Source organism: Chiloscyllium punctatum, chromosome 18, assembly GCF_047496795.1.
Source record: "Chiloscyllium punctatum isolate Juve2018m chromosome 18, sChiPun1.3, whole genome shotgun sequence".
Classification (NCBI taxonomy): Eukaryota; Metazoa; Chordata; class Chondrichthyes; order Orectolobiformes; family Hemiscylliidae; genus Chiloscyllium; species Chiloscyllium punctatum.
In genome coordinates, this window is record NC_092756.1 from 84,102,261 (window position 1) to 84,118,986 (window position 16,726).

At 42.8% G+C, this 16,726-nt stretch overlaps 1 protein-coding gene across 1 annotated transcript; it reads right to left on the reverse strand.

The window, feature by feature from the left end:
• Window positions 1-6,760: 6,760 nt before the first annotated feature.
• Window positions 6,761-16,726, reverse strand: rps19bp1 (ribosomal protein S19 binding protein 1). The gene is made up of 4 exons (XM_072588631.1): window positions 16,568-16,726; window positions 12,077-12,247; window positions 10,122-10,219; window positions 6,761-8,912 (listed from the first exon to the last, which is right to left on the reverse strand). The coding sequence occupies exons 1-4, from the start codon at window positions 16,620-16,622 to the stop codon at window positions 8,781-8,783; spliced, it is 456 nt and encodes a 151-aa protein (XP_072444732.1). The 5' UTR covers window positions 16,623-16,726; the 3' UTR covers window positions 6,761-8,780.

A 16,726-nucleotide genomic window follows, 5' to 3' on the forward strand; every position in this document is an offset into this window, starting at 1 on the left:
GAATGTAGGTGGAGGAGGCCATTCAGCCCCTTGAGTCTGGCCCATCATTCAATAGGATCATGGCTATCTTGACTTGCAGTATGTGTTCCCAATGACAAGGTGGCCACAAAGATGGCTGCCACCCGCATAAGTAAGACCATGATGTATCACAAATTGAGACACAGATACATTGTTAAATAGGCCTGTACAAGGGAATTCCAATTTAATCGGAGCTGGCTAAAGATTTGGTATCTTATCAAAGTTATTTGAAGAGGGTGAGATACACCGTATACGAAAATTTTTATGGAAAGGTCAGAGGGCATCCACTTAAGTCACAAGGCACTGTCAACCTTCTAATAGGAAACAAGCAAGGCAGCTCTGAAACACTAAAAGAAAGCAGCAATGCTTCTCTGGAACATGCTGTCACTGGTTGACTGGTAGTGCTCCAAGGATTATACTTGCACTGTCCCTGTTACTATACGCAGGCTGGGGGGGGGGGGGGAGGGGGAGCTATCTCTACTTCTGCATATTGCTTCAGATGTCTGTTCCCAACTGCAGTCCCATTACATAGGCAATGCCATCTTTGTTCCTGATATGGCAATGCAAACCATTGTTTCCCTGAGTGTGCAGTTACTGAACCACCTAGTAGCAGCATTGATAATAAATGCAACGTTAAAAACGTGCTTTCTGTAATGTTTAAATGTACCTATGGTTTGATGCCTCAATTTCTTACAGCAGCAGTCTGCAGATAGTTTTACACTGTCGAAACTCTGGGGAATCCCGGACGATTGATAAGCCCAGAGGAGATGTGAGAAGGGAAGGTTAGGGAGTGGCTGTGTGATCTAAATACGTAAAAGAGGCTGGGTTGCAACGTGGCAGTCGGGTGACCATCAGTGACAAGGAAATTTTAAAGCAAAGTTAGTGATCAAGCCTAAGTAAAAATTGAAAGAACCAGAGATGCTGTAAATCAGAAACAAAAATAGAGATTGCTGGAAAAGCTCAGCAGCGCTGGAAGCATCTATGGAAAGTTAACTCTGATTTCTCTCCATAGACCTGCTGAGTTTTCCCAGCAATCTCTGTTTTGTTGGTGATCAAGCCCCCCAGTTCTGGAGAAGCCTGTAAAATGGCTGCCAAATGTGGTGAGATGTAGGCAGGTCTTTGCACCAACAAGCATAATGATACTGCTCCCTACTGGCAGCCTGGTGTAATAATTGGACAAGCATCACAAAACACTCACAGGTCTAAAGCTGACAAGTTCTCTGATTGGTTAGAATAACACAGCAGAGAGGCTAGCCACTTGGATCAGCTGTGCTAGCTTGTTGGAAGAGCCATCCATTGAGTCCTGCAGCACACATTTTCCCTTGTGAAAGTTACTGTTTACTCTGCTTCCTCTCAGGCAGCACATTCCAGATCACAAGAACTCACTGCGTACATCTGCTTTCATGTCACCTTCTGTCCTTCTCCTTATCAAAACCCTTCAACGTTTTTGAACGCCCCCTGACAAATATAAAAGTGGAAAGGTTTTGCCACAACTATGCCATGCACTAGTCAGACCACAACTGGATAACTGGGTGCAGCATATCTAAGAAAAGATATACTGGCATAGGGTGCAACCCAGAGAAGGGTCATTAGACTTATACCAGGTATGGCAGAACTGTTCTCTGGGGAGAGTTTGATCAGTTTGGAGCCTGCACTTGCTGGAATATTGAAGAATGAAAGGTGATCTTAGTTCTTGATACAAATTAATTAAATAAGAATATAGAAGGCATGGTTAGTAAGTTTGTGGATGACATGAGAATTGGTGGTATAATGGACAGTGAAGAAGGTTATTTAAGATTAGAAAGAGAGCTTGATCAATTGGGCCAATAGGCCGAGGAGTAACAGATGGAGCTTAATTTGGAAAATGTGAGGTATTGCATTTTGGTAAAACAAACAAGGGCAGGACTTACACAATTGAAAGAAGGACCTTGGGTAGTTTTGTAGAACAGAGAGATCTAGAGGCTCAGGTACATAATTCTTTGAAGTTTGCATCAATGTTGACAAGGTGGTCAAGAAGGTGTTTAGCATGCTTGCCTTCATTGCTCAGACCTTTGAGTATAGGAGTTGGGACGTCATGTTGAAGTTGTACAGGATGTTGATGAGGCCTCTTTGGGAGTCTGTGTCCAGTTCTAGTCAGCCTGTTATAGGAAGGATATTATTAAGCTGGAAAGGATTCAGAAAAGATTTACCAGGATGTTGCCAGGAATGGAGGGTTTGAGTTATAAGAGGAGGCTTGGACCTTTTTCACTGGACTGTAGGAGGTTGAGAGGTGATCGAATAGAGATTTATAAAATCATGAGGAGTGTAGATAAGGTGAATAACGGGTGTCTTTGCCCAGAATGGGGGATTTCAAGACTAGGGACACACTTTTAAGGTGATAGGTCTAAGATTTAAAAAGGCATGAGGGGCAATTTTTCCACTCAGAGGGTAGATCACACGTGGAATGAACTGCCAGAGGAAGTGATGGATGCAGATACAGTTACAACATTTAAAAGACATTTGGACGGTGCATGGATAAGAAATGTTTGGAAGGAAATGGGTTAAGTGCAGGCAGGTGGGACTAGTTTAGTTTGGGATAAAGGTCGGCATGGACTGGTTGGACTGAAGAGTCTGTTTCTGTGCAGTATGACTCTATGGCTCTCTGAAACACAAAAGATCTTTAGGGATTTGACAAGGGGACACACTGTTTCCCATTGTGGGAGAGTCGAGGATCAGAGGGCATAATCGAAATGAGAAGGAATTTCTTAGAGAGTCGTGAATCTGTGGAATTCTTTACCACGGAGAGCTGTTGAGGTTGGTTCATTAAGTATATTCAAGGCTGCGATAGACATTTTTCGTCAGTAAGGGAATCAAGAGTTATGGGGCAAATGTAAGAGAGTTGAGGATCATCAGATCAGCCATGACTGGAGCAGACTCGATGGGCTGAATGGCCTACGTCTGCTCCTTGGTCTTATAGTTTCATAAATCTTGCTATAAACTACATGGCAATTCCGGTCTGTGTATTCCTAGGATTCTTTATAATTCTAGCACTGAATGATGCCTGGCAGAGATGTTTGGAAGCTAGTGCCCCATCTGCTGATTCAAAAAGAGTCATTGGAAGTTTATACTGAAGACTCCACAAGTTGATGTGTTGCACCTCCCAGACCGAAAGTTATTTGATTCAAACCCGATTTGAGATTTTATGACTTCATGGGATGTGAGCATCACTGACTAGGCCAGCATTTATTGCTCATATGTGTGTGAAATAGGAAGGGTTTCGACAATATGGGCCAAATGATGGCAAATGGGATTGATATCTGGTCATCATGGACGAGTTGGACCGAAGGGTCTGTTTCTGTGCTGTACATCTCTATGACTCTAATGCTAATTGTCGAGCTGAGAATCAACCTTATTGCTTTAGATCTGGAGTCATAAGTTAGCTGGATTGGTCAAGATGGCAGATTTCCTTTGCTAAAGGATGTTCGTGAACCAGATGAAGTTTTCTGACCAAATTGAATTTAAATTCATCACGATCTGCCACGATAGGATTCAAACATTAGCCTGGTGACTAGCTCAGTGGCATATTACTACCATGTCAATGCCTCTCCACTTGAACACAAAGTCTGGGCTGTTTGTGCAGTACTGAGGAAGTGCAGCACTGTCAACAGTTGTCTTTTGGGCGTAACATTAGCCGAGGCCCTGCCTTTTCTCTCAGCTGGGTGTAAAATACCCCTCGGTAAAAAGAAGGGGAGTTCTCCCTGGTTGAGTCATACAGCATAGAAACACACCCATTGGTCAACTTGTTCATGCCAACCAAGTTTCCCAAACTAATTGCACTTGCCTGGATTTGACCCATATTCTTCTAAGCCTTTCCTATTCATGTACCTGTCAAAATGTCTTTTAAGTGTTGCAACTGTACCTGCATTTACCACTTTCCTCTGGCAGTTCATTCCACACAAGAACTACCCTCTGTGTGAAAAAGTTGCCCCTCAGGTCCATTTTAAATCCTTCTCCTCTCATCTTAAAAATATACCCTCTACTTTTGAACTACCCTATCCTAGAGAAAGGCTCTTTGCTATTAACCTTATCTATGCTACTTGTGATTTCATAAACCTCCATATCAAATCTCAACCCCTCAACATCCTATGCTCCAGTTAAAAAAGTCCCAGCCTATCCTTATAACTCAAACCTTCCAGTTCTGGCAACATCCTACTTTCCTATCATTCAATTAATCATAGAATCCCCAGTGTGGAAACAGGCCATTTGGCCCAACCAGTCCAGCCGACCTTCCGAAGAGCATCCCACCCAGACCCATTCCCCTACCCTATTATTCTATATTTCCTCCGACTGATGCACCCAACCTACACATCCCTGAACACTCTGGAGTAATTTAGCATGGCCAATTCACCTAACTTGTACTTCTTTGGATTGTGGGAGGAAACTAGAGCACCCAGAGGCAACGCACACAGACATGGGGAGAATGTACAAACTCCACACAGACGGTTGCCCGAGGCTGGAATCGAACCCTGGTGTTGTGAGGCAGCAGTGCTAACCACTGAGCCACCATGTGGCACTTTATGTCTACACATTCATTTCTAATAGCCTGGTCATTATCACATGATCTTGTTGTGTGCTTTTTTAAAGGCTTTCTTCACCATGTATAAAATATTATGCAGCTGTGGTTCAAGAGGTCCTACAAACTCCGCAGGGTAATTAGGGATTAGCAATAAACACAACCAAGCCATTGGTGCCAATATCCTGAAGGACAGCAAGAGAGGAGAAAGAAAAGACATCATCTGATCAGTTAATAATTTCATCTCCTGCTTTTCTTTGTTTTTTTTTTCCTTCCCTGCTGCTCCTCAGTGGACACAGCCACCAAGATGGTCTGGGTGTCAAATTTGCTGTAAATGAGAAGGTAAACAAGAACCGTCGAGAGTGACTCAATTTTTCCTTCGAGGTTGAAGTACACAAGAACAAACTTGCAACTTTCTAGGTCCAGTAGTCAAAGTCCATTCATATGTTCACTCTGACAGCAACAGCTGGTAAACCATTCAGCCCCTCAAGCTTGTTCCACCATTACATTAGATTGCAACTGATGTGCATCTTACCCACCTGCCTTGGTCCTGTAACCATTAATAGCCACGCTCAACAATTTCCATTTGTAACTTTTTAACTAACCCCATGTACACCACCATTTTGGGGGAAGGTCCAGATTTTCTTTTCTGATGAAGGGTCACTGGACTCAAAATGTTAACTGTGTTTTTTTCTCTCAACAGAAGCTGCTAGACCTGGTGAGCTGCTCCAGCACTCTCTCGTCTTGGTTCCAGATTTTCGCTCCCCTTTCTGTGCAGGTTAATCCGAATTGTAGGAGCTCTAATTTTAAGGTTATGTCACCAGTTTCTCCCATCAGAGAAAAAGAAAATCGAACAACCATTTACAAATTTTTTCATGCTATAAACCTCATTGAGATCACCCTTTGATTGAGACTTGAGGGAACACAAGCTCAAACTACGTAACTTCTTATAGTTTGGAGATGCCGGTGTTGGACTGGGGTGTACAAAGTTAAAAATCACACAAAACACCGGGTTATAGTCCAACAGGTTTAATTGGAAGCACGCTATCTTTCAAAGCGCTGCTCCTTCATCAAGTGGTTGTGATCACAATCTCCAAAAGCTAGTGTGCTTCCAATTAAACCTGTTGGACTATAACCTGGGTGTTGTATTATAATTTAACTTGTTCACCCTGGCAGCATTCTGGTGAATCTGCAGTGAACTTCCCCTCTGAAAGCACTCACAATTCCAGATGGACTCTACACTACACAATTGTAGAGTGACTTCACTCCCTCCGTCCCAGCTTCTTTGAGCTAAGACTAACATTCTTTTTCGTTACTTTTTAAATATATTTTACCTAGCTTGTATTGCACTATTGATCTATTGCACTACAAGATCCTCACTATAATCAAGTCACGCATATGAATAAAAATGTAAAAAAGTTCCATTTAGTGCAACAGGAATTGCAAAGCAAACAGCGGTTTTAAAAAGTATTGCTGGATGCACTAATCTCACTGAAAGCAAGAGCAGACATGATGGGCTGAATGGCTTACTTTTTATCCTACATTTACGGTCTTTTAGCATTTGGGGGTGAGCTCAGTTAGAGGTTCGGGGGCAGGGGGAAGAGACCCTCCTGAACACGCTTTTTCTGATGCTCTGGATGAAAACAGGGCTGCAATAGTAATACTCAAAGTGGCAATTGTATAAATTGGAAGGCTTTTTTGTGGGGTTTCATTGATTTCATTTTTGTAATGATATGGAACTCTTGCGTTTCTGCATTCACTGAAGGCAGTATGACTGTAGTCAGAGTTATGGAAATAAACAGCACGGAAACAGACCTTCTGTCCAATTTCCCTCTGACCAGATATCCTAAATTAATCTAGTTCCATTTGCCAGTATTTGGCCCATAACCCTCTAAACCCTTCCTATTTATGTATCCATCCACATGTCTTTTAAATGTTATAATTAGATCCTGACTTCTCTACAGAAGACACTGTTACACATGCTCCGCCCTGCATCTCCCATTGCAAACTGGAGCTTGAAACTCCAGAGAGACAAGAGGGAAAATGAAATACATCCACAATGCAAACTGATCAAGGATTTGTCAGAAGTGATATTTCCACGTGAAATCCAAATTCAGTGGTGGGTGTGCAATAAGTTCCATAACATGTTACCTCAATCTATTTTTAAAAAAAATCCAGCTTCACCTGTAGTAAAACAGACTGAAATTTATAAGGCACATTTGACAACCACCAAAGGTTGTATTGTACAACAGTCACTGTTGCATTGCAGGAAACACATCAGCCAATCTACACACAACCAGCTCCCACAAACAGCAGGGTGATAACAATCAGATTGTTTGTTCTTTTTGAGACATTGATTGCATGATAAATATTGTCCAATTAACCAAGAATAACTTCTCTTCAACATGGAGCTACAGGTGATTTTACATTCAACCAATCGGGCAGATGTACATCACATTTGTAGGAAGTTACTTCTATGAGTGTAGCATCCCCTCAGTACCACATTGGAAGGTCAGCCTTGATCTTTGCATCCAGGTCTGGGGGGTGGGACCTGAACCCAGAATACTGTAACTCAGTGAGGCCAGAGATAACATTCTATCACATGAATTCATTGAGCTGTGCAACAACACAGTGTACCTTACTGGTGATGGCGGCTGCTGGGGGCAGTCTTTTAATTTATTGTTTCATGGGATGTCACTCTCACTGACCAGGCCAACATTTACTGCTCATCCCCAATTGTCCTTGAATAGAGTGGCTTGATAAGCTGTTTCCGGGACAGGTCTCTTTCCCCAAATAATATTAGTGCATTAGATGGTCTTTTCATGATAACTGATTATAGTTTCATGGTCACTGTTACTAAGGTTAGCTTTATATTCTAGATTTGTTCATCCATTGCATTTAAATTCCACCAGCTGCCATGTTGGGAATTGAACCCATGACCCCAGAACATTAAGATGGCATTAATGTGGTTGACTCTTAACTGCCCTCAATTCAAGGGCAGTTAGGGATGGACAACCAATGCCAGCAGTGGCATACACTATGTTAAGATAAAGAAGATAACAAGGGTCAAGTTAACCATAGTTTTAATCTTACATGATGCATTGATGAGAAGAAGATGCAATCTTCAGAATAAGTGAGAAGATGGGGAGTTGCTTTCTGAACTTCACACTTGCTGTTTTAAAGACACTGAAAGTTTAACAGGGAGAGGAGGATGTGGTAGGTATCAGGCAAGATGTTTATCCCATCTCACTCGTATTACCATTCCTCAGGAATGAGCCTTAACAATGAATGTGAATATCATGCAGAGGGGTAGTAACTCTGCCCAATTTCATCCATACTTGATGTCCACATGTAGGTGTTACCCAATGTGTTTTTCTGGCTAGTGCAAAAGGAGCTGGAACCTTAGCGCCGGGGCACCACAGTGAATGGTAGCCACCCCAAAGATCAGCAAAGACTAGGCTGGAAATCTAGCATTTCTGGTCCACCTGACTTGATCAACCAGCAAGATGGCTTTGCTCATTGGGACGGTTTGTGGTGGACTGAAAGAGAAAGAGTCAAAACATCTCAGAAGGTTCCTGTTCCATGAATGAAACTGTGATGTTACTGGGAGCTAAAGGTGACATAAATGGTGGTACTTGTTAGACTAGGGCATCCCAAATGTGATCTGAGACCCCAAGCGGAGGGTGTGAGCTGTTTGGCAGCAAGGAGCTCCAACTGAGTTGGAACAACCGTGCTCCCTATCTGACAAGGTCCTGCACCCACAGAGACCATCTCCTCACATTTCCAGCTGAGGGACTGCAACAATATTCAAATCTCTAGAGTCACAGAGGGAGAAGGTTTGGGGAAACAGTGGCATTCTAGTAATAAGCGCAAGTAATCTTGTACAATGCAATGTTTACTCTTAGCTTGACACAAACATTTGTATGTTGATGTGAAACACAGAAAAAAAGAACACAAGGTTTTAACAACTAAATAAATGATTAGTAGACCCTGGCAGATTTTACAGCCAGGTCTCAAACTTGAGAGGAACTGGATTTTCTGTCCTTGATAGGTCTCTGTTGCTCTCACACGTATGCCAGATCAGTCCCCAAAACCATCTTCATGATTAAGACTTGAGCTAGACACTGCTTACATGGTTTGTGATGCAGTGATCTGATCTCTCCCCAACAATGAAAGCCTGCTGGTCCACTCTTTTCACCAAAGGTCAAGATTAGGATGCCCCAAAATACTCTCTCTCAAACTTTCTGAAATCACTCTCTGTGAATACGCTCTTCCTTTCCTTCTTCACTTCCTTTTTCTCTGGGCGATCCCTCGCTTTCCTTCCTTGACTGTAATTCAGGATCTAAAATTAATTTAAAAAAAAATAGAATTTTATATTTAGAGTTGACTTGCACACCAGTTTTCTCTGTCAGCTTGTGTGTTAAAATGAAGGAGACAATAGCTTTATATTTCCATAACACCATTCACAGAATAACACAGGAGAAGGAGGCTGTTTAGGTCATGATGTGATATCATTACTCCCACATTTGGCTAAATTCCCATAGGTCCTGCAGAACGTGTAGACTATGCTTGTTCGCCCCAGTGTCCTGGCCAATATTTACCCCTCTTTCAACATCACAAAGGCGCATGATCTGGTTATTGTTACACTGCTGTCTGTCGGATCTAACTGTGCATCAACTGGCTGCCATATTCCCGTCATTACAACAGAGACGGAAACTTCAGAAATTAGTGACGAAAAGCACTATAAAAATGAAAGTCTTTATCCCTTTGTTTATCATAGAATCCCTACAGTGTGGAAACAGGCCATTACACCAAAGAAGTCCACACCAACCCTCCGAAATGTATCCTATCCAGACCCAATCCCCTAACTTACTACTTTACATTACCTCTGACTAATACACCAACCTGCACTTCCCTGAACACTATGGACAATTTAGCATGGACAATTCACCTAACCTGCACACCTTTGAACTGTGGGAGTTAACCATGGCACCCAGAGGAAACCCACACAGACACAGGGAGAATGTGCAAACTTCACACAGACAGTAACCTGAGGTTGGAATTGAACCTGGATCCCTGGTGCTGTGAAACAGCAGTGCTAACCACTGAGCCACCGTGCTGACTTTAGAAAGGGCTGACCATCTGTTTTAATGATATTGGTTGAGGGATATGTATTGGCACTGGCAGCACTCCCTTGCCTTTCTTCAAAATACAGCCCTGCGATTATTTTCCTTTTACAGTCACCTGAGAAGGCAGACAGCACCTTAGTTTAAGGTCATATCCAAAAGGCTGAACCTCTGACTGTGCCGCAGTCCCTCAGTCTGAATATTGCGGCAAGTTTCTAGACTGAGACATTGAGGTGAGCATGTGACCCACTGAACCACGACTGACACATTCTTATAGGTCCAGTCCTTTGTCCAGCCTTGTCTAACACAGCTTCAGAATCCAGTGCTATCAACAAAGTCAATGTTTTTCTGAGCGGGGCCTCAATCTGCAAAAACTCCGACACACATGGGAGATGGTGAGAAACTGACGTGTTAGAAACGCTAACCTGTTGAGTCACTTTGCTCTCAGTCAGGAATCTGGCACCGAGCATGTACTGGAGATTTTCCTCTGTGTGATCTGCAGCCTTTTTCTTCCGATACTCCTCTGTGGAAGCAAACAAGACTCACATTAACTCACAGATATGTAACTACCATGAATATTGATCAGTTAATTTTCAAACATAAGATGTAGAGAACGTGTTCCTGTTTAAATGTGACTGACGTAATAGTCACTGATAAATCCAACAGGGAATTAAACGGCAAAGCAGTTCGAATATAGAACTCATTGCCAAATGGAGCATTTGCGATTGATAGCGTACTGAAATTTAAAGGGAGACAAGGCAATTTAAATGGAAAGTCTGCAAAATAACAGCAGTGTGTTGCAGTGGACAGAGCTATTACCTCTGGGTCAGAAGTTCCGGGTTCATGTCCCACTTAAGGATTTGATGGCCATGTGAAAATGTGGTCGTAATGTGGCTGAACAAGTTAATTCGCAGTCTGTAAATGCTTCCCAAAGGAATGTGGCAGGCAGTGAGAGCAGGTGAGTATCTTGCCACATTACACGCTGGATGTGAAGAGGTGCCACTCAATTACAGCTTCTGGAGACAGGCTCATGACCTGTTCCATAGATCTTGGCATGATCAGCCTATGTAACCATATATTTCATCTTCCAGATCTTTTTCAGTCTTCCATTGCTAAGGTGGTTTGATTCTCTGAATACAACATCACTGTTAGTGTGTTTGTGCAAACATGATGCCAGCACTACAACCAAGGCTTTAATTTATTTTGGAATTAGTCCATTTGACAGTTACTATTATATCAGAACAAAAGAACTTTAGGGTCAGAAAGAGTGATCCTTCTCAATTATCCTCTGCTTTCACTGTCTAAGCAATCTACCCTTCTATTTCTCCACACTGGTAGGTTCCTCAACTACCCTGGACATTCCATCTCACCTTTTCGATATATCACAAACCCTAAACCATTAAAAGAATGAAAACATCAGAATACCTCGCCAAAATTATTTTTAAAAATATTTAATTGATTGGCAGAATAGGATTGAGGGGCTGAATGAGCCCCACCTATTTCTATGCAATGGATACAAGTACACAGGACACTTAGATAGTGTCTTACAGCACGGAGGCAGACACTTCGGTCCAACTCATCCATGCTGACCAAGTTTCCTAAACTAAATTAGTCCGACTTGCCTGTATTTGGGCCATACCCCTCTAAACCTTTCCTACCGATGTACTTATCCAAATGTCTTTCAAACGGTGTAACTGTACCTGCACCTGCCATTTCCTCTGGCAGTTCATTCTACATACAAACCACCCTCTGTGTAAAAAAGTCGCCCTTCAGGTCCCTTTTAAATCTTTCTCCTTTCACCTTAAAATTATGCCCTCTAATTCTGAACTCTCCTAGCCTAGGGAAAAGACCTTTACTATTCACCATTTCTCATAGTTTTATAAATGTCTTATGCTCTATCCAGACTCTCCTTATAACTCAAGCCCTCCAGTCCCTGTAACATCCTTGTAAATCTTCTCTGCACCCTCTCCAATTTAATAATATTCTTCATATAACAGGGCAACCAGAATTGTACAGTACTCTAAGCACGGCCTCACTGACTTATGGGAACACACTCAGAATACCAGATACAGATTAGACCCATTCTCTACCTGAGATAGCAGTGGGGTTTAAGCCATTGAATACGTTTGAGGCAGTCAATGATTCTTGATCTATAAAGGAATCAAGGGTTAGGAGGGGGCTTGGCAATTAAATGGAGCTAAGGGCAAGATCAGGTCAGCCATAGTCTTATTGAATGGAGAAGTTCAGGATGGAGGGGGCAAATGGCCTACTCATCGTACTCCTTACATTCAAACGCTGAGCAGATGCAGCTAAGAAACTGAAAGTGCACATACACACCCGTAGAGAAAGATACTCAATCCAACACAAGTGAGTGACTTACCTAATGCTGATTTAATAACTTTGCCCTTGACAGTTGCTTTATTCTTGTTCTTCCCTTGTCCCTGCAAGCTCTTTAATTGCTTTTTTGTTCCCTTCTTATTTGCATTAACTCGGTGCAAATGGTCAGCACCAGACATGTGCGTGGGAATGGCCTTCTTGCTCCTCCCTTTATCTGAAACAGCAATGGCAAAGTTTGGTTTCATTTACCCAGCATCAGGACAAGAACTTCCCAATCAAATTCCAGCCACAAAACTGGATAAAGAACATCTAGAAATAAAGATGGCACTGGGATCAGACGGATTTCCTTTGCTGATGGCTAAGGTTGCTCTTGATTTTCACAGGGCAGAGAAAAATCATACCTGGGATGGACAGTTATAATAATGGGTTCTAAATTCCATTTCACAGCCCGGAGGTACTGCTCTGTACCTGATCAATGGCTTTCAGACTGAGGTCTATGGATCCTAGGGGTCTGCAGAGATATTCCAGGAAACAAAAGTGGAGTGTGATCACCACATGTCTAGTGTGATAGCATTTGTCTGTCTGTAAAAGATTCTGAGCAAGTGTTGAGCCACTTCCTTCAACTACAGCAATCCTTGGGTTGTAGGCACACATACACAGTACTGTTAAGATAGGAATGCCAGGAATTTGACCCAGGAACAATGAAATAGTTTTAGGTCAGGACTGTATGTGCCTTGCAAGGGAACTTGCAGATGGTGTTGCTCTCATGCATGTGCTGCCTTTGTCCTTTCAGGTTGTAGAGATCAAAGATCTGGAAGGTACTAGTTGGTGAATATATGGCGCAGTTATGATGGGCCAAATGGCCTACTTCGGTGCCATAACAATTCTGTGGATTGTGAGTTGCTGTAGTGCGTTGGGTACAGGGTACAAATTACTGCTGCAGTGTGTTGAGATCGTAGGGTGTGAAGATTGAGGATTGGAAATGGGGTGTCAATCAAGCAGGCTGCTTTGTCCTGGATAGTATCAAGGTTCATGAGAGTTGTTGGAGCTGCACCCATCCAGGTAAATGGAGAGCACTCCATCACACTCCTGACCTAACGGTCAATAGGAGGAGACTTATTTGTGTATAATTCCCAATCTCTGGCCTGCTCTTGTAACCACAGTACCTAATTGGCTAAGGAGGGCAATTCAGGTGGAGGAGCAGTTAGAGCAGCACAAGGATAATTTAGAAAGGGAGTTCTGTGATTACTAGACCAATTGAAAGGAATTCTTTCCACCAAAAAACATTTGAGAATCAGCCTCACAGAAACCATTTATTCTTGGGTTTTGCAGAGTCAAATGCAGTCACAACCTGTCAAGTATCTACCACATTGCAGTCCCATACATGCCAGACCAGGTAAGGACAGACGATTCCCTTCCTTCAAGGTCATTAGTGAACCAGATATTGTTTCTGATACCAATCAATGATAATTTAATGGTCACCATTACTGAGAGAAGCTTTCTTTCAAAATTTTGGTAATTGAATTCAAATTCATTTGTTGTGGTGGGTTTGATCCTCAGTCCGAAATGGCTGACCCCCCCCGTTCTAGCTCTGGAGACCATAACGTCCAGTCAGGGGAAAGAGCCTCAGAGCCTCTACCTTGTTAAGTCTCTGAATTTTAAAGTTTATTTACATAAAATCACCATTTTTTTGTTCAAAATATCAAAGAATGTAGACCCATTTCACTGAATTTCTTGTGACAGAACAACCCAATTGTGTCAGGAATCAATCCAAAAAAAATCTTTGTTGGCCTGCCTCCAAGGCATGGACGTTCCTCCCTTAGATAATGAGACCAAAGGTATCTACAACTCCAGCTGCAACCTCACCAAAATCCCGTAAAACTGGACAGTTGGTAGGCATTGTGTCCATTTCTGTATCATTACTTTGGGGAGAATGTGAAGTCTACAGAGTCATTGAGCCATAGGGTTATAGAACATGGAAACAGACCATTTGATCCAACTTGTCCATGCTGACCAGATATCCTAAATTACTCTAGTCCATTTGCCAGCATTTGGCCCATATCTCTCTAGCCCTTTTCTGTTCATGCATTTCAAGACATCCAGCATCGCCCCCCTCTGTAATATGGACATTTTTCAAGATGTCACCATCTATTTCCCCACATTTTGTATCTTCCATTTCCTATTCCACAGTAAATACTGATGCAAAATACTCATTTAATATCTCCGCTATCTCCTGTGGTTCCTGCCTTGCTGATCTTTGAGGGGTCCTTTTCTCTCCCTATTTACCCTTTGGTCTTTAGTATATTTATAAAGTCCCTTTTAATTCTCCTTAACCCTATTTGCCAAAGCTGTCTTAGGTACCCTTTTTGCCCTCCTGATTTCCCTCATAAGTATATTCCTACTGCCTTTAAAATCTTCTAAGGATTCACTTAATCTGTGCTGTCTGTACCTAAAATATGCTTCCTTCTTTTTCTTGACCAAAATCTCAATTTCTCGAGTCATCCTGCACTCCCTACACCTACCAGCCTTGCCTTTCACCCCAACAGGAATATACTGTCTCTGGACTCATTATCTTACTTTGAAGGCTTGAGATTTTCCAGCTGTTCCTTTACCTGCAAACATCCGCCCCCAATCAACTTTTGAAAGTTCTTGCTCAATACTGTTAAAATTGGCTTTCCTCCGATATAAAATTTTAACTTTTAGATCTGGTCTATCCTTTTTCATCACTATTTTAAAACTAATAGAATTATGGTCGCTGGCCCAAAATTGCTTCCCCACAGACACCTCAGCCTTATTTCCCACGAGTAGGTCAAGTTTTGCAACTTAGGAGACAGTGAGGTCTGCAGATGCTGAAAATCAGAGTTGAGTGTGTTTTGCTGGAAAAGCACAGCAGGTCAGGCAGCATCCGAGGAACAGGATAATTAATGCTTCAGGCCAGAGTCCTTCATCAGGAATCATTCCTGATGAAGGGCTCCAGCCCGAAACATCAATTTTCCTGCTCCTCTGATGCTGCTTTACCTGCTGTGCTCTTCCACCAACACATATTCAAGTTTTGCACCTTCCCTAGTAAGTACATCCACATACTGGATCAGAAAATGTTCTTGTACACACTTAACAAATTACTCTCCATCTAAACCCTTAACACTATGGCAGTCCCAGACTACATTTGGAATATTAAAATCCTTTACCATAACCACCCTAATATTCATACAGATAACTCAGATTGCCTTACACATTTATTTCTCAATTTCCCTCTGACTATTATACAATCCCAATAAGGTGACCGTCCTGTTCTTATTTTTTCACCCAAATAACTTTCCTGGATGTACTCCCAGGAACATCCTCCCTAACTACCGCCATAATGTGATAGCTTATCAAAATTGCCATTTCCCCCTTCTCTCTTGCCTCCCTTTCTACCTTACAGCATTTGGTGAGGCCACTTTTGGAATATTATATGCAATACTGGTCTCCCTCCTAACAGATGTTGTGAATCTTGAAAGAGTTCAGAAAACAATTCTAAGGGTGGTACCAGGGTTGGAGGGTTTGAGCTATAGGGAGAAGCTGAATAAGCTGGGGCTGTTTTACCTGGAGCGTTGGAGACCGAGGGGTGACCTTATAAAGGTTTATAAAACCATGAGGGGCATGGATAGGGTAAACAGACAGGGTCTTTTCCCTGGGGTGAGGGAGTCCAGAACTAGAGGGCATAGGTTTAATATAAGGAAAAGATTTAAAAGGGACCTAAAGGGCTATTTTTACACACAGAGGGGGGTGCTTGTATGGAATGAGCTGCCACACAAAGTGATGGAGGCTCGAATAATTACAACATTTAAAATGCATCTGGATGGTACATGAATAGTAAGGATTTAAGGGGATATTGGCCAAGTGCAGGCAAATGAGACTATACTAATTTATGATTTGGAGATGCCGGTGTTGGACTGGGGTGTACAAAGTTAAAAATCACACAACACTAACTCCGAAAGCTAGTGTGCTGCCAATTAAACCTGTTGGACTATAACCTGGTGTTGTGTGATTTTTAACTTTATATTAATTTAGGATATCTGGTCAGCATGGACAAGTTGGACCAGGGGTCTATCTTTGTGCTGTACATCTCTATGACTATGACCCTTTGTACCCATCCAGATGCCTCTTAAATACAGTAATTGCACCAGCAGGAAAGTGGATGTGAGGAAGGTCAGGTCAGGCACGACCCTATTTCTGGAAGAAACTGCTGGAGAAACTCAGCAAGTCTGGCAGCATCTGTGTAGAGAGTCTAACGTTCATTCTTCAGAATTCCCCATTCTGGGAAGCCCAATGCCAAGGGTTGTTAATCTGTAAACAGGGGAAGACGCCGCATAGAGCGCCACTGGTGTCGGGAGGTCGGAATCGCCCCCTCTCCACGCGCCGGGAGGTTAGAATTGCGCCCTCCCTCCGTCCAGTGTCGGGAGGTCGGAATCGCTGCCTCCAGATCCATGGAGCGGGCGCGAACGGACGGCGGCTTAAAATTAACCCGGCGACTCTCCCGCGGAAGGCAGACCTCTCGAATCCTGGCTCATCAATTCGAGCCCCCTCCTGACCAGCGCTGCCGACATCGCTCGCCTGCCAGTCGCCGTTCCAGCCTCCGGCCGCCTTCCACCAGCCGCGCCGAGGGCTCAGGATTAAACAGGCAGGCCAAGAGGTGCCCTAGCTGAAGTAA

Bases quoted from the DNA above. Each gene is read 5' to 3' on its own strand.
- rps19bp1 (XM_072588631.1), bottom strand. From the start codon at position 16,622: ATGTCGGCAGCGCTGGTCAGGAGGGGGCTCGAATTGATGAGCCAGGAT. The intron at 12,248-16,567 runs GTCTGCCTTCCG...TTGCTGTTTCAG, and splicing joins GATGAGCCAGGATTCGAGAG to ATAAAGGGAGGAGCAAGAAG. The intron at 8,913-10,121 runs GTTAGCGTTTCT...AATTAATTTTAG, and splicing joins AGAGCAAAGTGACTCAACAG to ATCCTGAATTACAGTCAAGG.